The sequence below is a fragment of the Dasypus novemcinctus genome, chromosome 19 (genome assembly GCF_030445035.2).
Source record: "Dasypus novemcinctus isolate mDasNov1 chromosome 19, mDasNov1.1.hap2, whole genome shotgun sequence".
Classification (NCBI taxonomy): domain Eukaryota; kingdom Metazoa; phylum Chordata; class Mammalia; order Cingulata; family Dasypodidae; genus Dasypus; species Dasypus novemcinctus.
In genome coordinates this window covers 48957107-48979126 of record NC_080691.1, presented here as the reverse complement: position 1 = coordinate 48979126, position 22020 = coordinate 48957107, and the positions used below count along the sequence as shown (strand labels likewise).

The 22020-nt window shown below is 47.2% G+C and overlaps 1 protein-coding gene across 3 annotated transcripts in view; it reads left to right on the top strand.

Moving 5' to 3' along the window:
• The window catches only part of PI4KA (phosphatidylinositol 4-kinase alpha), a 147499-nt gene that overhangs the window by 61312 nt on the left and 64167 nt on the right, over positions 1 to 22020 (top strand). For all 3 annotated transcript variants that reach the window (XM_058281759.1, XM_071209918.1, XM_071209919.1), the window contains 12 exons: positions 820 to 968; positions 2685 to 2750; positions 5555 to 5651; positions 6834 to 7025; positions 7701 to 7801; positions 8593 to 8722; positions 9700 to 9832; positions 11103 to 11198; positions 11536 to 11719; positions 12132 to 12235; positions 15957 to 16125; positions 18890 to 18940. In XM_058281759.1, coding sequence (XP_058137742.1) covers positions 820 to 968; positions 2685 to 2750; positions 5555 to 5651; positions 6834 to 7025; positions 7701 to 7801; positions 8593 to 8722; positions 9700 to 9832; positions 11103 to 11198; positions 11536 to 11719; positions 12132 to 12235; positions 15957 to 16125; positions 18890 to 18940 — 1472 coding nt within the window. The remainder of the gene's footprint in view (positions 1 to 819; positions 969 to 2684; positions 2751 to 5554; positions 5652 to 6833; positions 7026 to 7700; positions 7802 to 8592; positions 8723 to 9699; positions 9833 to 11102; positions 11199 to 11535; positions 11720 to 12131; positions 12236 to 15956; positions 16126 to 18889; positions 18941 to 22020) is intronic.

The window sequence follows — 22020 nt, the reverse complement described above, 5'->3', positions numbered from 1 at the left end:
TGTATTTTCTTTAGCTCTTTGAGCATAGTTGGAACTTTTTCATAATCTTTAAGTTTAATAGTTATTTTAGTGAGGGTGCTGATTCCTGGAGCTTCCTGCTCTGCCATCTTCCAACATTCCTTCTCTACTGTAATCTTTTTTTTTTTTTTTACTACATTATTTTCAAATATATGATTTGTGTGTCATATTTAGTAAGAAGTGCTGGATGACTGAATGTCTTTATTTTGTTCCTGTTTTGGAATTTTTCATAGTATGTGTTTTTGTTCTTATTTTGGTGGAAAAATATCTTTAGGGTCTTGTCGGTGTCTCAACCTTTAAAAACATGTAATTTCCCCCCGTGTTAACTTATTTTGTCTGAGTTGAAAATATTAGGACATGATCATATCTGAGCCTTAACCTGAAATACCTGAGAGATTCCCCTTTTCACCATGGTGATTTGTAATCCAATTTTTACTTCACAGTTAAAAAGCAAACGATAGGGAACAAATGTGGTTCAAGCAGTTGAGTGCCTGCTTACCACATGGGAAGTCCTGGGTTTAGTTCCTGGTGCCTCCTAAAAAAAAAAACAAGCAAAACAAACAAAAGAAACAACTCAGGGAGCCAATATGGTTCAGTGGTTGAATGCTGGCTTCCCATATACAAGGTCCCAAGTTCAATCTCCAGCCCTGGTACCACTGGAAAAAAAAAAAGCAAATGAGGAATTGGAATATAAACAAAAGCAGAATCTAGGCATTTGTTTGTTGTTGAGGAAACCAACTTGAGAAAGCTCTCCTGGTCTTGAGTCACCACAATATACTTACCCTGCTTTTCTCCTGTCAGTCTCTTACCTGCCTGATGGAAGCGCCCTGGAGCCAGATTACTATTTCTCCACCATCAGTTCCAGCTTCTCAGTTTCTCCTCTTTTCAATGGCATTACCTATAAGGAGTTTGATATTCCGCTAGAAATGCTTCGGGAACTCTTAAACCTGGTAAGCAGAGCATGGATGGATAACAGATTACACATTATCAGTAAAATTGCTAGTGGCAAAACCCTGTATTTTTTTTTTTTAATTCAGAGCATTAGTATTTCAGAAGACAATTTAATAGTCATAAGCTTGCAGGCTGACGAGGAAAAGAGGGTAAAATTCATGGAATACTTTGTCATTTAACCATCCCAGCATCCCTGTAGGGGAACGGACCATGTATCTGCATTTTAAAGCTAAAGAAAATCAGGGTCAGATCCAAGAGCACTACTCAGTTCAAGGGCAGGGCCAGGGCTCATCTGAGTGGTTTTGATGCTAAGGCCGTTGCTTTTCCATCATACCTTACTACAACTCAGGTTTTGCTGTTTGGATTAATAAATAACCTAAATGTTTCATGTGTTAGCGAGGAGGTAGAGCCAGAGAAGGCACCAGTGTCATCACCAAAGTCCCTGGTCAGGTTATAAGTCCAAGGTGCACATTATGATCGAGCTTGAGATGGTACAAGGCAGATTTGAGTGGGCAGGGGTGAGACATCATCAAGAACAGACTCTAAAGTTTGGACTTTCTATTTTGGACAGTATGGGAGGGAATGAAACACTTCTGAGAGTGAAGTTTGCTCTGAATGGAATGACATAGACTTGGTTATGGAACCCTGTGCGTGCGCTGGAGAGAGTGGCTCTGTTCTCTGTGATTTGTGATCAGTAGCCAGCACCCAAAGGGAAAGGCTTCAGGCTGTTGATGTAAGAGGGTGTTAAAACAGAGATGATAATTAATGTGGGTGAAGCCAAAATGAATTATTAAATAATTAGGAAGTTTTGTAGCATGACCCTCACTTTCAAAGGTGAAATCAAGAAGGAAGACTTTGTTTATAATGCTCCTCAATGCCATTGTCTAGAGGAATGGTCGCTTGGGTGGACCATGGCCCTCTGAGATGGCTCTTCCTACTAGAATGTCAGAAAATTCGAACTGAAGGCAGACTGAGTAGAATTATTTTTTCCACTGTATTTTAACTTTCCAAAATTATGGTTTTTTAAGTGACTTTCTTTCTTCTCCTAGCATGTTGTTTATCATCATCCCTACATTTTGAAATACTACAGTTGGGCAGCACTTTCATCAGTGGTCCTACCTCTGAGAGAACAGTTTATTCCTCTGCCAAGTGCAGATCCAGAGAATGGGTGTAAATAATTGCTTCCATTAGAAATTAAGAGCCAGTATCTGAGGGCACATACTTGTGTGGCATTGAAGGACCAGTACAGCCAGGCCCAGGGGGAGGGGAGGGAGCTGTTGGCACCTGAGGACTGGCTGAGACAGTGTCCTGCATATTGGGGAGGGAAGTATGGACAGCTGTGTCACAGCCATGCTTAGCACTGAGTGAGTACGATACTTTTGGTACCTCCAGTATGAACACTTCTTCATCCAGGAAGGGGAAATCTACTATCAGCAAACTTGAGGGAACAGGTTCCTTTTCTCTGTTTTTATGTCATTTTGGATCTAGGGTAAGAAAAATTCCAATTGACAGCAGATTTAAGGGCGTTTTGCATGCATAATTTCATATGTAGCCACCATTTTTATGTTGCTGGCCTCTTACCTCCGTCACCTTCACCACACGAGCTTGTGTGACTTCATCAGTCAGCATAGTCCATTCTTTGGTAAAAGGAGCTGACATTCCTGTCTCCATCACTGCATTGTCAGGCAGTTCACAAGCTTTTATTTCCTTGATAGGTGAAGAAGATTGTAGAAGAGCTTGTCCTCAAATCCTTGGATGCTGTGGTGGCCAGCGTTTTAGAGGTATGTACCTTGAAGGGCATAATGATTAAGTTTGGCCTGATTTAATCATCCACAAGCAAAACACAAGAAGACTTTGTTTGGGGGCCAGAATGAAGGCCATTTGGCCCTGAGTTTTCAGTTCCATTTCCCTTGTCATGCATTGTAACCTCACATCTGCCACCTGAGAGCATTCTTTCCACCAGGTACTATACCAGGTTCTTGTATATACATTGCCTTGCAATCCCTCTTAAAGGGAGTCAGCATCTCCGTCTTACAGGTGAGATGAGAAGTCAGGCCCAGGTAGCATACCCACCCTTGCTCCACAGCTGGGAGCAGGGATCCGACTGTGCCTGTCTTGACTGGAGGCTGTGCTTGCTTATCTCCTTTACTTCTTCAGCACTTCCAGAGCCCCTTTTCTGGGCTGGGAGCTGCACTCTCCAGGCACAACGGTCCCTGGCTTTTAAATATGAGAGGTGTGTGCCTAAGGAACTTTTGTCTTTAATGTACTTGGAACCAAGAGCTACAGCATTATTTATAAATCATTCAGTGATTGTGCCAGGAGATCTAAAAATCTCAGGGAACATTTGGGTTAGTCCCCTTTTTTAGCGTTAAGATTCCAGAGAGATTCTCATTTGTCAGGGTGATTATTGCCTCAGCTCTGTACTGGATCCAGATTTCCTTGTTTAAGTTTAGTGTTTTTTCTCTCACCGGATTATAAAACTCATAGCCCCTGACACTCCTGGGGTTTAGGGGTGTAGTGAGAGGGAAATACCAGGGACCTTTCCATGCTGAAGAAGTCCACATTGGCTGTCAGTGAGCTGTTGACAGCTATCAGATGGACCACCTGCGCTGGTTCTTCTCTGAGGACACAGTTCTTGTAACTCTCCAAATTATGCTTAGCACTTTCCTACCTTGCCTTCCACCCTTTTGGAGAGGTTTTGAGACTTGCACAAGATGAGTCTCAGTAAAGCTTTTAGAGCTGTGCTCATCAAAGGCATTCCATTAACAGCAGCTCTCATCGCCAGAGTCCCTGCAAACCCACGTGGTTCCCATGCCTTCTACCAGCCTGGCACAACATGCCCCTTCCTGCCATCTCTGCCCACCTGCCTCCTTGCCTCCCTAGCCTGTACCTACAGAGGAAGTGCCTTTACTCATGTCAGTTCTAATGCACATAGAGAATGATAACTCATCATGTCTTTCTGTCCTGCTCAACTGGGAATGTATTCAAGTTTAGGATGGCATTATTAGGCCTTGTAGGAATTTTTTTCCTGGCAGAAAAATAGTGCCACATTTTAGATTGCTGAACGATAATTTAAAGTGAATTTTCTATGATGTGTGAATAAAGTTTTTTTTTTTTAAATGAGTTTTAATTACAAGAGTAAGGGAAGCGGACTTGGCCCAATGGATAGGGTGTATACCTACCACATGGGAGGTCTGCAGTTCAAACCCCGGGCCTTCTGGACCAGTGTGGAGCTGGCCCACTTGCAGTGCTGATGCACGCAAGGAGTACCATGCCACGCAGGGGTGTCCCTCACGTAGGGAAGCCCCACGTGCATGGAGCACGCCCCGTAAGGAGAGCTGCCCAGCGCAAAAGGAAGTGCAGTCTGCGCAGGAATGGCACCACACACACGGAGAGCTGACACAGCAAGATGACGCAACAAAAAGAAACACAGATTCCCGGTGCCGCTGATAAGGATAGAAGCAGTCACAGAAAAGCACACAGCGAATGGACACAGAGCAGACAACTGGGGGGCGGGATAAAATGAAAATAAGTCTTTTTAAAAAAATCATTACAAGGGTAAGCTGAATATGAAGGTGGCCTGGCTGTCATGACTCTTACTTGATGAGGGACAGGGTTGAATCTACTGGTCTGGTCGATTCCTTGCTGTCTCCCTCCTGCTCCTTTAGACCAGAGACAGTGATCTTGCAGTGAGAGGAATGTGGTTCTCACTTCAATGGTGTAGATTTCAAGGGTGTAGATTCCTTCCCCCCCCCACCACACACATAGCCTTCCCTAGACTGCATGAGCCCTCTTGCTTTCCTTGGCCTGATGCTTTATGCCAGGGGTTCTTAACCTATTTTGTTCCCTGGACCCCTTTGCCAGTCAGATGAAAACCACAACCCCTTACTAAGTCCACACTATACTGTGTATTATTTAATAAATATATCATAGCCGTACCATCATGTCCCACAAGAGTAATATTTTTTTGAATTTCAATTCAAGCTCATGGACCTCTGATTAAAAACCCCTGCTCTGAGTGGTGAATATTGATGAGTCATGATAAATCGTTTTCTGGTTTATTATTTTTTTTAAAGATTATTTATTTCTCTCCCTCCCCCCTCCCCCACCCCAGTTGTCTGTTCTCTGTGTCTATTTGCTGCGGCTTGTTTCTTTGTCCGCTTCTGTTGTTGTTGTTAGCACGGGAATCTGCGTCTCTTTTTGTTGAGTCATCTTGTGTCAGCTCTCCGTGTGGGTGGCGCCATTCTTAGGCATGCTGCACTTTCTTTCGTGCTGGGTGGCTCTCCTTACAGGGCGCACTCCTTGTGCTTGGGGCTCCCCTACGCGGGGGACATCCCTGTGTCGCACGGCACTCCTTGCATGCATCAGCACTGCACATGGGCCAGCTGCACACGGATCAAGGAGGCCCGGGGTTTGAACCGCAGACTTCCCATGTGGTAGACGGACGCACTAACCACTGGGCCAAGTCCATTTTCCCATTTTCTGGTTTTTGATGCTGGTTACATATATAATAAATGCTGAAAGAGAAAGGAGGTACAGGTGAGAGCTTCTGCTTTGTGATCACATGCCTTGCCTTTCCCTGCAGGCCAACCCTGCGGCTGATCTCTACTACACGACCTTCAGCGACCCCCTGTATGTGGCCATGTTCAAGATGCTGCGGGACACACTGTACTACATGAAGGGTGAGGACTGTACACACGCTGTGTAAGTGCAATGAGTCTGGGTTCCCACGGCTACTGCCGCAGGTTTGTGCTTCCTTTTGCTGGAGCAACCCAAAAGATACATATGAGTAACATGGTCATATTACTGAAATTGGGGAAAAGTAAATTGAAGAAAAAACAAAACAAAACAATCCCTGATTCTGCGATCCCAATCCCAGTACCATCAATGGGACCGCTGTGGTGGGCTTCTCAGGATGTTGTTGAAACACGTATTTGTTATCCAGTCATAATCATGCATGCAGTTTTACATGTCTTTTTTATAAATTCTAGAAGATTAAAAAAATAAGGAAAGGAGGCACTCATAATCTTAAAACTCAGATGTTGTAGTTCAGCATGCATTTTTTTTTTTGGTTGATATTTTTCCTAAGCTTTTCCTTCATGCCATTAAGTATTCTTCATAAACATAATTTTTGATACCCACATAATATTCTGTAACGTAGAGGTACCGTAATTTACCCAACCATTTTCCTAATCCAATGCGGGGAGAAGTTCCTGCAGGTTTAAGTCTGACCAGGACCACTGCAAGGATTTAGTTTCGTTAAGCAGAGGCATCCCAGCCTGGCCCTCAAGATCCCCTCAGATCCTCCCTTCCTGCCCTTGCCAGAATGTGGTATGCTGCTGACTTCCTTACTGGTTCTGACTTGTGCCCATCACAGTGGTTCTCTTGGAGTTTTCAGGCCTCTAGAATGAGAGTTTGAAAAGGCTGCTAACTATGGCTGCTCTCAAGTTCAAACCTTGTAGCCAGGGAATGCTCTGTTTTGAGCTGTAACCAGTTTTTGCCCTTATCTGATAAATGAAAACGTGATTTTTTATTTAAGCCTCACTGACTTCCCTTTGTCAGTGGAACCATTCCAGTGATGATACATCCTAATTTATGTGTTTCATAAATTCAGTTTTAGTGTACTGATTCTGTAATACCCAGTGTGGTTCTCACTTTCCTCTGATTGCCAGGAAGTATATATGGAGGAACAACTAGACCCAGCCTTTCCAGGCCAGTGGGTGTTCTTGGAACCACATTAGCTGGCTGCAAATGCTACTCTTGGTTTTTTGTTTGAGAAGGAAAAGATGTTCATGCCACCACTGCCTGTATTTTGGTGTAGTGTTGCTTGGTCTCATCTGTGACACCTGCTGTCTTTCCCACAGACCTCCCAACCTCCTTTGTGAAGGAAATCCATGATTTTGTGCTGGAACAGTTCAATACGAGCCAGGGGGAGCTGCAGAAGATTCTGCATGATGCTGACCGGGTCCACAATGAATTGAGCCCCCTCAAGCTGCGCTGCCAGGCCAATGCTGCCTGTGTGGACCTCATGGTGTGGGCTGTGAAGGACGAGCAGGGTGAGCCAAGCCACCTGACCACCCACACAACCAGGGCCACTCTCTGTGTGAGCTCAGGGTGGGCCTCGGAATCATTCTTAACACAGGTTCCCAGAAATGACTTCTAAAATGCTTGACTCTGTTACCAGCACAAGCTGTCAAGTTGGGAGCAGCTGGCCCTGGGCATATGCAGGGCTGAGCGGCAGCCCCTGTCATGTCCAGCAGCCCATGTGGAGGGCAGCTTAGGGTCCTGACCTGCTTCTGAGGAAGCCAGGCTTGGCAGGATGGGGACACATCCAGGGCCATGAGGGCCTGTGTGATTTCCCCACTACTTTTTGCAGGCTCTTTAAGTTTGTAAGAGCATAGGTAGGAGCTCGGTGCTGAAGGAAAAAGTGTTTGTCTAGGATGAGTAGCAGAATGCAGAGCATTCAGCAATATTTCTGGAATGCCTACTGTGCACACATTTCCAAGGGGGACACAAGAGGCTTGTCTTCCAGCAGAGAGGAGAGAGGAGTTGCCCACACTGCAGGAAAGTGTTTTTAAAATAGCACAGATGAGATTTAAGGACTTCTACTTCCAGGCACTTTCTGGTATAATCTCTCAGAGGTTTAATTAAATTGCATAATTAATTGTCAAGTAAGTGTTTTTAAAATATTGGACTTAATCATTTGTACCCTCCTCTGATTTTGAATTAAGGTGCTGAAAATCTCTGCCTCAAGCTCTCTGAGAAACTGCAGTCCAAGACATCCAGCAAAGTCATCATTGCTCATTTGCCCTTGCTTATCTGCTGCCTGCAGGTCAGTCTCCCTGACATTAGAGACTTAAATACCATCATCAGGGCCTTCTTCTTGTCGTACTGTTGCAGCTGTAGTTCGCAAATGTGCTGCACTAGCAAGAGAGCCAATGTAGTCTGAGCTGTTGTCCTTGGGATACAGTTCACCATGAGAGGGAGTGGGTGTAGCTCAGTGGTTTGAGTGTCGTCTTCCCATGTATGAGGTCCTGGGTTCAATCCCCAGTACCTCCTGAAAAAAAAATCTAGGGGAGCTGATGTGGCTCAGTGGTGGAGCACTGGCTTACCATATGCAAGGTCCAAGGTTCAGTCCCTGGCCCCAGGACCTCAAAAATAATAATGATAATAATGATAATAATATTAAAGATTAACACCATGAGCATGGCCCAGGGCCTGTACCATAGCAGGGGTTTCTGCAAGGGTTGGTCCAGGAGCAGCTGGCCTCCAAGAGAGCCACCAGGCCCTCTTTTGCTGCGAGGCTGCTGTGTCCTTGATATAGGATGTTCCCGAAGCCAGCAGGGGAAGGCCGTTTGATAGAGTCTTCTCTCTGGCAGGGCTTAACTCTGACTGGCCGAGACTCCTCCCTTGTCTCAAATCCCAGTAACTCCACATTAGCTGTGGTCCCAAAATCATATTTTGTGCCTTTCCTCCCTTTAATTTGCTTCCAGAAGAAATGAACACATGTATCCCCAGATGGCTGCTGGGAGTGTCAACCTTGGGCATTTTCGGTCAGGCTCAGGTCTCTGAAGAGCTGAGTCTCCTTGTTAGAACTGGTGATGGACGGATGTAATTTTGCAGGGTCTGGGACGCCTGTGTGAGAGGTTCCCAGTGGTGGTGCATTCAGTCACGCCATCCTTGCGAGACTTCCTGGTCATTCCATCCCCAGTGCTGGTGAAGCTGTACAAGTACCACAGTCAGTACCACACAGGTAACACAGAGTCCGGTGCGCAAGGCCTCGTCTCGGGTGCCCTTAAGAATCTGAGAAGACGACGATGTGACTTTTGGTGGGAGCCCAGCAGGTTTTGAAAACATCGTGGGCTGGCACTGTGCTCACTGCCCTGTCCTTGGGCCCATTCCTGCTCCAGGCCTTTGCTCGTGCCTCTCCTATGCAAGTAGTCCCATCTCAGGCCTTTCCTCCTTCCCCTTCCCCTGGTAATTCCTGCCATTGCTGAAGGCCCTGCTCTTGCCCTATGTTCTTTATGACATCTACTTTCACTACATTAGTCTAAAAGTGTATTACCCGGTCTCCACACTGGACCAAGAGCTTCATCTGTCCTCTCACTGATTCTCCCATCACCCAGATGAGACTATGTTGTTAGGTTTTTATGGATGGGAAAACCAGCTCACAACAAGTCTGGTGACCTAGTTACTACTAATTGAACACCTGCATGAGCAAGGGGCTTCAGTCTTGCTTATCTTAGCTGCAGTCCTAGGAAGGTGGGCTTTTCTGTCTTCACCCTTCAGACAAAGTAACCCCCAACTCTAAGCAGTGGAGAGACCTGCCCCAGACCCAGTAGTGACCGAAGAGTCTGTGGCTCTGAGGCCCCTGCTCTCTCACTTGTCTTCACTCTCACTGGCTTGGTGTACATTCATTTCCTTTCATTAGCTGGAGGACGCCTCAAGACAGGACCACATTTCTTGCAGGCTCTCATCAGCACTTTTGAACGATTCATCAGGAATTTGCCAGTTTTACCTGTTGCTTTATAAACTAAGTATGCCTCCTTCTAATTTGACTGTGTTCACTTCATACTTTGTGTCTATCTCAGACTATCTGTGTCTCAAATGTTTGGTTTTTATAGTGATTGCTTTTATAAACTAAATATGGTTAGCATATACTTAGCCTTTGATGTGCAAAGCAGGGGACAGAAAGTGAATACCCAGTTATATATTTGGCTTTACATTTAGTTGCTGGCAACGATATAAAAATCAGCGTAACCAATGAGCATGCTGAGCCGACCCTGAGTGTCATGTCAGGGAAGAAGAGCCAGCCCTCCATGTATGAGCAGCTCCGAGACATCGCCATCGACAACATCTGCAGGTGGGAGGCTGGCCCTGGGGAGGGACATGCTGTGGGGAGGAAGAGAACTGCTAGACATAGGCTTCTTGGAAAATAGGAAACATCTTTAACTTATTAAAGTTTATCTCTATTTCAAATCTACACTTATCCTAAAGAGAGGAAACATTATGTGTTTTTATAAAGATTTATTTATTTATTTTCCCCCCACCCCTCATTGTTTGTGCTCGCTATCTGTTCTCTGGTTCTCTATGTCTATTTATTGTAGGCTCTCTGTGTCTGCTCGTCTTCTCTTTAGGAGGCATTTGGGACTGAACCCAGGGCCTCCCATGTGGGAGAGAGGTGCTCAGTCGCTTGAGCCCCCTCTGCTCCCTGCTTTGTTTTGTCTCTCATTGTGTTTCCTCTTTGTGTCTCCTTGTTGTGTCATCTTGATGCATCAGCTTGCCTCACCAGCCCATCATGCCAGCCTGTTGCATCAGCTTACTGTCTTGCTTGTCTTCTTCAGGAGGCACCGGGAACCGAACCCGGGATCTCCCATCTCGTAGGCGGATGCCCAAATGCTTGAGCCACATCTGCTTCTCTGTTATGTATTTTTTTAAAATGAGGCTTTTATTTTCATTTTTCCCCCAATTGTGAACATAAAAATGCTTATTGTAGAGTTGTTATTTTAAGAATTATTATTTTTAACACGAACGAAAATTTTTATATGATCAGGTATTCCTTGCTGCCTTGTACACACTTTATCTCCAAACTTAGGAACAACCTCCATTCAGATTTAAATCAAAATGCATCCATCCCTCTTTGAATTATGGCTCCTTGCTCTCAGCCACCAAATCCAGTCAGTGACACAGAGAACGAGACCCCTCAGAAGGCTTTACATTCTGATATACTTTTCACGTTTTCACTTCTCTCTTTAACTTACGTGTTTGTCTCCACTAGTAAGATCTTGATACATAATTTTAACATCCCTCAGCTATCTTGGGGCCATTTCTCTTTTGAATCAGTTACTGTGTATTTTGTTAAGGAATGGTATAGGAAATTTAAAATTGGAATTAGGTTAGTGTCATATTCCCAAGGAAACTTCGGGCAGAATAATGAAACTGTTGTTTCCAGTTGAGATATTTATCAAGTAGACAAAGTCTGTCACAATTCTTTGAAGTCATTCTGTGTAATGGCTTTCATTCATATTTATGGGGAAAGTTCAGAGCAGTGCTTTAAACTCTATAGAACTGAGAAAGGAAAAATTAAACACTGAGTGGTTTTACTCCCTAATGCTGTATGGTTTCCCCCTTAGGTGCCTGAAGGCTGGCCTAACGGTGGACCCAGTGATCGTGGAGGCCTTCCTGGCTAGCCTTTCCAACCGGCTCTACATCTCCCAGGAGAGTGACAAGTATGTCCCCAACCCTCAGTGTGGCCCCAGCCCTCTAGGTAGGGGGCACCTGGAGCCATGCACCTCTGTGCTTCTTTCCGTTCACTGTGTCGTCATGGGTAGGGCTTGTCATGGGATTTAAGGTGATGCCACCTTGGAGTGTAGGTCCTGGACACCATCTGGGAGTAGAGGAAGATCTTTGTCCCCTAGCCCAGTGCCCAGGGCTTAAGTTCCCAGCTGTCATTCCCAGACTGAGGCCTAGAACTGAGCTGGCAGAGTTCAGTGGCTCCCTGGGAATCGCATTACGACTGCATGCTGGAGGGCCATCCTTAAGGTGCTTCTGCTTCTCTCTGTGCAGGGATGCACACCTGATCCCGGACCACACCATCCGGGCCCTGGGACACATTGCTGTGGCCCTGAGGGACACACCAAAGGTCATGGAGCCCATCTTGCAGATCCTGCAGCAGAAGTTCTGCCAGCCGCCCTCCTCCCTCGATGTGCTTATTATCGATCAGCTGGGCTGCCTGGTCATCACTGGAAACGTAAGGAAAGCCCCTGACTGTGAGACCAGGGCCCTGAAACTCACTCACCTGAAAGTCTCTTGAAACTCTTGATCATGAAGCATGTCTAGTACAGGTTTAATTGTGCCCTGCAGACAGGTTACATGCTCATCTCAGTCTTAACATTGAATAATGAGATTTTACAAATTAAAGAGAAGAATGTAAATGGTTCCATGAGTGCTAAGGGAAAAAAAGAGGTTTCAACTAACCTTTGTCAACATTAGTCACATGCAATAGGATTTGATTTGAGGTTTGCTTAAGGCTTTAGAAATGGAGGTTTTGGTGGTATTTTAGGCACTCATGATATGATAGGAGGAACCTCTTCTGTGCTCTGAGGAGGTGTTTTAGGGACATGATCATGGCGTGGTAACAGTGTCCCTTGTTTTCTTTCCAGCAATACATTTATCAGGAGGTGTGGAATCTCTTCCAGCAGATTAGTGTGAAGGCGAGCTCGGTCGTGTACTCAGCCACAAAAGACTACAAGGACCACGGCTACAGGTCATTCAACTGAGCCTCACCCTCACTTTAGATCTTGACAGCATTTTGAAAGCATGAGGTTTGGGAATTAGTCTTTCCAATACACTTCTCTTTTTACAAAAGCAGTGTAGGCTACAAATAAGTGCCCGGACAAAGCAGAAAAGGGGAAGCATGCATGTGGCCACCGGAGCTGACTTCTAGGTCTTGGTGTCCATGAACTTGGGCCTTCTTGCCTCCTGAATGGCCAGCTCTGCCTGTTGGTGGCCTGCCCTTTTTCTGTAGCACAGTGTCAGTCATGCCACACGTGCTCCCATGTTCATCCCCTACAATGTCCTTGTGGTTTCAGTTCTAGAGCAGTGTCATGCTCACCTAGCCAGTCCACTTGCCTGGGAGGTGGGCAGTTTTGAGCTTTTATAAAGTCTGTCCAGTTTTCCCAGCCAGCCGAGCTAGATATGCTTCCTTCTCTGTCTCTTCCTTGCCTTCAGCTAGGAATTCTTTGGAGACCGGGACATGTTTATCCATGCTTATAGGATCTCACAAGAGCACCTGTCTCAAGTTGGGTGGGTTCAGTGAGATCACAACCTTAAAATGCTTAAAATAGTATCTGGCATAATGTACACCTCAAATGCTGGCTATTTTGGTGGTGTTGGTTTATTTTTTATTGTTGACTTGTTTTCTACTTTCTCCCTGCCACCCTTGTGAGCCAAGATGCTTAACAGACTGATGACTGCCTGGCCTGGGTGAGGAGGTCAGGCTTATCTCTCTTTCCTAGCCCATCTTGGTCTCTGCAGCAAAACCAGAACACAGCCCAGTGCCTCTTCCCCACATCCCTTCCTTGCTCTGAGGGCGAGTGTCTGTTGCGCCCTTTTAGCCCTCACACTTCCTACCTCCCTGTCTTTGCTCCTGCCATTTTCCTTTGGACCCTCTCCTCTGTCTTGCTTCTCTTTACCCTTCCTGTGTGCGGGGTTCCCATTCTTCATGATGCCAACTTTCTAACTTCCAACTCAGATAACCTCCTCCTCCCTAAAGCTTTTTCTGACATGACCACCCAGAATGATTGTCCTCATCCTTGCCAGTGGAATCATGCATTGCCATTTGTTTGCCCTCACCTAGCAGGCATTTATCTTCTGTAAAGAGTGCCTTTCGATCATGGTTCTCACTTGCTCCATGATTTCTGGGTGCCAGATGGGGTGCTGAATGCATCATTCAGAGCACTTAATTCCTTCCACAACCCTGTGGAGAGGGGATTACTAACCTTGTTTTACTTAGGAAGAAACTGAGACTTAAAGACTTAGTATTCATAAGGGCTACATAGCATGTAAGTGGCAAAATCCAGCTGCCTCCAGCTCCCACAGAAGGAGCCGAGCAGCTTGGCCAGCTCAAGGCTTCTGTGGATGAGTGGGCAGTGTCAACTTCTTACCTGGAGTCTACATGGGACTGGCCACCGCAGCCTGGTGGTCTGGGCCACTCATCACTTCCAAGTGTTCAGTGCAAGGTAGTACTGACATCGGCCCCAAGGTGGAGGCAATATGGGAAGTAGCTGGACATCAGACAAAAGTTTTATGAATGGCAATGTTGAATTAAGGCCATCTATAAATTGAGGAGTAAAAGCAGGATCCACCTAGGAAATGCCTAGAAGCAAGGACTTGCATTTTGAGCAGTAGATCCTCAGCATTCACAAGGGAAGTATCCTGAGACCTTCCCAGGCCCTCGGATGTGCAAATGTGAGTGTACCTCTACTGTAAAAGACTCCTAAAACTTACAGTCCACTTGAGGCCTTTTTATATCTCATGAGAGAGGTACACGGTCATTTTTAAATCAGTGGGTTTTCTTTTAGGGCCTGTTTTTCACCAAGACATTTCATCACTTCTGGAAAATTCTTTTGCTTATGGTGAGGGCACTTGAGGCCCAGGGCCAGTGTGGCCCACACCCAGCCCACTCCTATTATCTACCTACCAGTACAGGGGTTCCCACCGCCTTCAGGGTCATTTTAACATCCCAAACTCACACACCACCTTGGCATCATGGAGAATTGTTCCCTGAAAGTTGTCCTGCTTGTGGCATCTTTTGGCAAGAGGCTGATCATGGATGCGGCACAGCCTTCTCCATGAGGACGTCCTTGGGAAATGGCAGTCTCAGGCAGAGACCACTTTTCCTTCTGTCAACTTCTCTAAATAGTTTTATTTTGTGCTCTTACATGAGCAAATGAGACCTGACTGTGAGGAACACCAGGCCCCTAGGAAAGCGCTGCTGCCTCCTTACAGATCATCCTCCTGGGCCAAGTCTTGGACTGGCATCTTGGTGCATGGATCAGAGTTCTTGAGATGCCGGTGGACATGCGTGGCAATGCTGATAACTTCTTCTTTTGTGCACAAGACTCCCTGCTGGCTGGGGTGCAGGACTAGGATGTCGTGGGCACTATATTGTGCCCATGTTTAGCCAGCTGCCTGGCTGTTTGGAGTGTGAGCCCGAGCCCCCTCAGTGCCCTGCCCATTGTGGCCAGCCCTCCACCTTCCAGCCCTGCTCCTCCGCAGAGCTTCTTGCATTAGCCCTCTCACAGGAGCATGCTGAATTCCGCAGTGGTGAACATGGCATCTATTTGACATGTGGCACTTGCCAAAGCATTTTATTTTGGTCTTTTAAAAATAAGTGGGCTCTCAGATAGAAGTCTAGTCCTCACACCAGCTGCTCAGCTGGGCTCCCCCTCCCCAAGAAACAGTCTCACTTGATGTTTGGGTTCTTGCCGTTTCTGGGCAGTGGTGTCAGCAACACTGGGAGGCCATGCCTGTAGGTCCCTCCAGCAGGGCAAACAGCCCACGTAGACCTCAGGCCTGCCGCAGTGCTTTGGGCTCGTATTACCTTTGCTGTTTGTCACTTTCTTGGACCCATTCACTCTTTTTTTAGGTCTGCTGAGTGCCGGGCCCTGTGCTGAAAACAGTCCCTGGGGAGCACAGACAGTGGGCAGACAATGCAGTATGCTTCCTGGGTTAGAAAAGCCATGTGGGGAAATAGAGTGGGAGCACGAAACTGGTCCATCCTGCCTGGGGTCGGGAGAGGTGTCACACAGAGGGCTTTAATAACCGCTACTGCAGAAGCAGCACTTGGCACCCTCCCAGGTGTTTTCCTGCCCTGCCTCCTCAAGTCCTCAGCACACCCTGAGGCCCAGAGAGGGGCTGGCAAGGGGACAGCTGGGAAGCCTGGCTCAAGAGCTCCCCCTCGTACCCTCTGCACCCCCCACCCTTCCTGGGAGGGCCAGGCTTAGTGTTCCCCCTTGTACCCTCTGCACCCTCTGCCCCTCCTGGGGGAGTGGGCATCCCCAGAGGATGGCTCTTCAAAGAACGGTTTTTACAGAGGCACAGAAAAAAGAAACAGCTCCATGTGCTGAGAAATTAAGAGCAGTGGGTGATTTTCAGAGCATCAGGTAGTGTGTTGAGGATTGGCAAGGTCTGGGTCAGGAGGGGCCTCATATCCATGAGTTTGGATGTTTTGCGAGAGATGAGGTGCCAAAGGAGGCTTAAACTGGCCCCTGCCCCTTGGTGCAGCAGGGTGGTGGGCAAGGTGGGGCTAGGCAGACCCCCAGAACTGTTGCTCTTATCTGGGTGCAGGGCAGGAAGGACAGTCCAGCATATTTAAGGAGATTGTCTCAGCGAAGCAGAGAAGGGACTGAAGGCCAGAGGAGGGCGAGGGAGGAGGTGAGGTGTGGTGGGGGCTGCGACCTCACCCTGCAGGGCCCCTCCCTCAGGCACTGCTCCCTGGCCGTCATCAACGCTCTGGCCAACATCGCGGCCAACATCCGGGACGAGCACCTGGTGGACGAGCTGCTCATGAACCTGCTGGAGCTGTTTGTGCAGCTGGGGCTGGAAGGCAAGCGGGCCAGCGAAAGGGCCAGTGAGAAGGGGCCCGCCCTAAAGGTAGGCCGAGGGCAGGAGGAAAGGGGGGCTTCTTTCCTTTCTGGGGTGCTAGCTGGGGGTGGAGGGTGGGCAGCTTCTTCCTAGACTCCTCTCTGCCTTGGCCATAATGGAGCCTGGGACAGTGGCTGTGCTGAGGATGGATTTGAGCCTATCAAGGGGACACTAACGGCGTGAGAAGGCCAGATTTGAACAATCACAGGCTGTCCAAGGGAGACAGGCCCACAGGGACAGACAAACTATTATGCCTTGAATCCCCAAATAGACAGATTTGGGGGGAGGGGAGAGATCAAGGCAGGTTAAACTTCCTCCCCGTCATCTCCCCTTGGACAGGTCATGTGGGTACCAGTTTCTCCTTTCTCACCACCTTTCTGGTCATTTGTCTTCCTCCCTCTTCCTGTTCCCCCTTCTAGCCCCCTCCCCTCCCTCAGGCAGTATTGTTCATACCCTGTTGCCAGGGACTGTCCTAAGTCGGGTAAAGCACACCTTTTCTGTAAAGGACCAGATTGTAAGTGTTTTAGGCTTTGCAGGCCCTAGGTCGCTGTTGCAACCACCCCACTTTACAGTGGTGAGAAAAGCAACCACAGGCACGATATAAGCAAACAGACATGGCTGCACCCAGGAGATCTGTGAGCAGGAGAGAGGAGACCCCTATTCCTAATGTTAGTGATAGGAGACAGTGGGGCTAGAACAGGGCACTGTGAGGGGTTGGTGATGATACCTCTCTGAGGAGGTGACATCTAAATTGAAATCCAAAGGAAGGAACCATTTGTGCCCTGGACTGGTGCCGGAAAGGATTTTAAGACCCTTGGCAGGTCTGCAGAACACTCAAATTCAGCCTTACTTGGCTGGGTCCTCCCAAAAATGAGTTGTGTCTAACTTGCATGACACATTTCTCAATCCTCCCAAAGATGGTCCACAGCTTAGCACCATTCCCAAAGTGGGGGAAAAGTATATCCACATGTCCACCAAGCCTCAGGACAAGGAGCGCCTTCCTGATGGCTCAGGAGGGCTCAGCACTAAGAAAACAAGCACTCCAACTGTCTCTGGAGCATTTCCAGGGCTGTTTTCCTTCTTTCCTAGGAAGTTCTGCCCCATGTCAGCAAGAGCACATCCTGGGACCTCATGGCTGCTCATGGCTGCCTGCACTCACTACACATTAACAGCCTCAAGACATTCAGGATGAATGTTTCATTCACCGGCTGCAGCTGAGGCTGTGCCTTGGGAGCAACTGGGGTCCATTGCTATCCTTTGGGAACTGTATTCTTTGAAGAGTAGATCCTCTTTTCCAACAAGCAGTGAATAAGCAAGTGTTTCCTTAACTACTACTGCTCTTTACTCCCCCCACACCCCACTCCTGCCAGATCAGATCTCTGGGAGTATGGGAGCTTGTAGGGATGGCGAGAGGGCCTGGCAAGCTGCTGTCCTGTTGAAGACCACAGGAGCTGTAGTTATAAATTAAACAAAGGATTGTGGATCATTTAGACCTAGGCAGGGCCCTAAGCCTTCCCCAGAGTGGGCAGGCAGAGCCATGGAGTAGGATTCACTGAGGTGGTTGGTGGGAATTCTTTTTCCACTGCTGGACAGTTGTGTGGCCTTGGCAAGCGACCCATACCCCCTATTTTCCCACTGGAGCAGCATCTGGCATGCTGTGGGGCAGCCTCAGTGGCTGCCCTCTTGGCCAGTATATCCAGTGGAGGTGCTGAAATGCCTGCTCTGGATCTTTGCCCAGTCTACATGTGCATGGATCAGCCACACTGTGGGCCAAACTGGTTTTTCTGTCTAGCCAGGGAGACTACCTTCTAAGTTTTCTACTGTCTTAGGGTTCTCTAGGGAAACAAAATCAACAAGTGATATCTGTCGATAGTGAGAGATTTATCAGAGTCTCTCACACAGCCGTGGGGATGCACAAGTCCAGGTTCTGCAGGCAGGTTGCAACCAGGAGCTCCAGTGAAAGTCCGGTGAAGATTCTTGACGAGTTCTGGGAAATGTTGACTGTCCAAAGACGAGCTGGGAAATTCTCAATGCTGGAATCACTTCCCCTTTTAAAGGATTCAACTGATTGGGTTAAGGGTCACTCATTGCTCATGGCAATCTCCCTGATTGATGTAATTATAACCAGCTATCTATGATTTACCACTGCAGTAAAGTCAATGGTGACGAAAGTCCATAAATGCCCTTGTATTACTGTTAGCCCAGAGCTTGCTTGACCAAACACCTGGGCACAATTACTTGGCCAAGTTGACACAATAGCCTAACCATCACATCTACCAACTTGCAAAGAAAGTATGTTTATTGTAGAAAAGATACAGAAACCTATAAAAAGTAAAGTAAAAACCATCCACAATCTCTACCCAGATGTAACATTGTTTCAAAAATTTCCCCCTAGATATTTTTATGCATATGTATTTCATGTAATTGGGATCATATAGCATACTCATTTAAACCCTAATTTTTTTTTTATTTAACATTTTCTGCAGGCACTTTCTGAGGTAACTTTTTCAGAAATATGTCTTTTTAACAGCTTTGTGATATTTGTGCAGAAATGTCATGATGACTTGTAATCATTCTACTTTTGGACATTTGTTTCCATTTTTTTACTATAAAAATTCAACTGGATGAATGCCTTTATATGTGTATTTCTATATATATCCTCCTTTCTTTTGGATTAAGATTATTCTAACTCCACATAATACTTAATTGTTTTTTGTTTTTTTTAATAAAAGAAACACATGCTCCTCACTGACGTCGATTCTGTCTTTTCTAGGCTTCGAGCAGCGCGGGAAACTTGGGAGTACTCATTCCTGTGATAGCAGTGGTGAGTATTCACTGACAAGTGACTTAAAGCTCCAGATGCTGTGCTCAAGTGTGACTGTTGCCCACTGACACCCAGCAAATTCCATAGGAAAATGCTGTTTTGATACCCCAGTGATTGTGTAGAAGTGGCTGTTTGTCAGCCCCCACCAGCTCTTTTGTGACAACCCTGTAGGTGTGTGGCTGCTGTGGCCATGCTGCACCACTCCCCGTGTCTCCACCCTCCCTAAACCTCCTCAGTGACTGGCCAGGGAACATGTTCTGGTCCCTTCTCATGTGGTGCCAGGTTACTGTCTGCCTCTTGCTTTCATCCTCCAGTTGTTAGGCCCCAGGCTCTGATGAATGCTGGCGCCGGTGCCCTGCTCCCACCCTCCTCTGCCCGCTAGCTCTCTTGCTGCAGCTCTCCATCTCCTTTGGGGGCATTGTTGGCAGGGCATGGCCAGTCTGACTTGGGCATCAGCCCCATCCACTGTGGTGCAGCATTGCTTGTGGGCCAGGCTCTGCCTCTGGCCACAGAGTTAGAGAGCCACCTTCCATCGTGTCCAGTTGCCAGCCTGCTTCCATGTCTTCTCAAGTGACCTTTATAGAAGTTGTTTACTCTTTGCTCCTAAGCCCAGGGCCCCTGTGTTGTAGCATTTGTTTTCATCTGTTGCTCACTGTCTTCTACTTAGCTCAGTCACTTCAGTTTTCCAATTCCTCCCCACCCCCAGGACTTCAGGCCTCAGCATTTACAGGTGTGTCCCTTCTCATGGGACACCAGAGGGTGACTGTGGAAGGGCTCCGTAAGACTGACCCCGTGGCAGAGCTGCTGGGGAGACTTGGGCCCAGACCCAGGCAGGCAGGTGACATCGCTTACACAGAAAGGCCTCTTCCAGTCTCGGCAAAACAGATTTTATACTTAAACCATTTGAGTGTTCATTATTAATTTAAATTTGGGATCTTTAGGGAGTCCACTTTCATCTGGCTAAGATGAATGGAAGAGAGTTACCGCTGGTTAATTATTTATGGTTAATAATCAAACATCACATATTGCATGTATAGAACATCCTATTTCTAGGACACTTTCCTCTATCCTTTAACTTCTCCCAGTGAGGTGGCCGAGCAAGAGGAGGGTACAGTTTGCTTGTTCTCCCTCTTCCGTCTGTCTGCATGAACGGGTTGGAAGGTGTGTGAGTGTCCTTGAGGTGGCTGGGCCTGCCGTGCGAAGGTGTGGAACTGCTGCCTCGTGGTTTTTGTGAGTCCCCTGGGGACCTCACTACCTTTGTACCTGCGATCAGGTGTACACCCAGAACCCTGTGATGACTTGAGGAGTACCAGGGCTCTCTCTACAATGGTATTTTTCATTGACCTCCCCAGTGGCTAATTTTAAAAAACATTTATTTTCACTTCATAATTAATATTGACTAGTGTATAGTTGTGCTTTAGAAGTGCCAGTATATGTGGAACTTTTGTTGGGCCCAGAGGGAATGGTGAGGGCCCTAGACTCCAGGGCTGCAGGGGATCTGGGTGGTGGCAGGCTCCACAGGAGGGAAGGCTTTAGGATTAAGAGGGGAATGTTTGGGGTAATTCTCAAGCCACGAGTTGTGTGATGTTTGAGAGTTTTCAAACATGTCTAGTGGTTATCATTTAGAGTTTATTAAATGCATGGAGGAATTCTCCAGGGGGCACTTTCCACTTTGGGGGGCACATCCACTGGTGTGGTTGAAAGCACGTGTAGCTGCCCAGGCTGGGCTTTGAGTCTCGGGGCTCTGTGTATGACCCATGTGAGTGCCTCGGCCTCTCCATCCCTGGTGCCTGTCCTTTGCAGTGGAGGTGATACTCGGCCAGCAGGTTTCCTGGGATGATGGAGAGGACCCTGCAAAGAGCCAGCTCAGGGCCACCATGGGCATAGCTGGGGCTAGTCTGTTACCTGTGAGAGGTCAGAAGGACTGACTTCAGGACTTGTGTCTTCTCACTGCTGTGACCTCTTACTTGAAGGGAAGAATTACTGTATTTTTAACAAAAGTTAATGGTTATATTGTGGGGGAGGAAACAAATATTTGATTTCATTGCTCAACAAAGAACACAGAGCTCATGGTTTCTTACATTTGCTTTATGGTTACCCCTTTGACCTTTTTGGAGACTCATTTTCAAACTTTTTTTTTAATGTGTTGTTTTCCTTTCTGCCCCTCCCCACCCCCCCAAAAAAAAAAATATATACTCTGTTTTGGGTCTTTTGATGATAAAGTGTCTTGAATTACTTTGTTTGAAGGAACTACGGAACTACTAGTGGATTCTGGACTGGAGGCCTGGGTTTTGGTACTCCTGCTGCTGTTCTTTTATCAGAGTGACCTTGGGAACCTGGAGGCTGGATCACATGGCCCCTGAGGCACCTTTGTGCTTAGATTAACAGGATCTTTGTCCTTCACCTTTGTGAAGGATCCAGAGCCTTCTGCCTGGATATGAATGAACAGAAGCCTGCAGATTGGAGTGCATTTGACAGGACCAGGCTGGCTAGGGAAGAACACGAAGTGACACCTGAGATGAGGCCTTTGCAAGAGCCAAAGACAGAAGGGTTGGAGAAGACGTAGTTAGGAATGGAAGGAGGAGGAACCAAATGAGCAACCAGAAGAGAATGTGCATTTAGAAATACAGGGCAGGATAAAGCCCTGGGAAAGAAGAATGTTCTTGGAATGAATTAGAGAGACCACTCGAGAGTCGTCAACAGAATCAGGTTTCACCAAGATGTCAGGAGGGTGTGATGGAGAATAGCCATCCTCAACCTCGGGCTGATCAGTTTTCAGCAGAGACCCGGGACAGAGGTCCTGGTGTAGGAATGGAGAAGGGAAGAGACTCAGAGGGTGGTCTCCACGTTCCACTGGCCCGCGCTAGAATCCAGGGCACTTCACAAGCTTAAACTGGGGCCTGCAGCAAAACCCTTCCTCTGAGAGCTTCAACTCTTCTGTTAGCTGGGAGAAAAGGGTGACAGCAGCACCTCCCTCACAGGGCCCTGTGAGGACTTGGTAAGACATTCCAAGGGCTCACCTCACAATACCTGCTGTAGCATCAGTGGGCGCTTGGCTCACTGCCTTGCTGCTGCTGCTA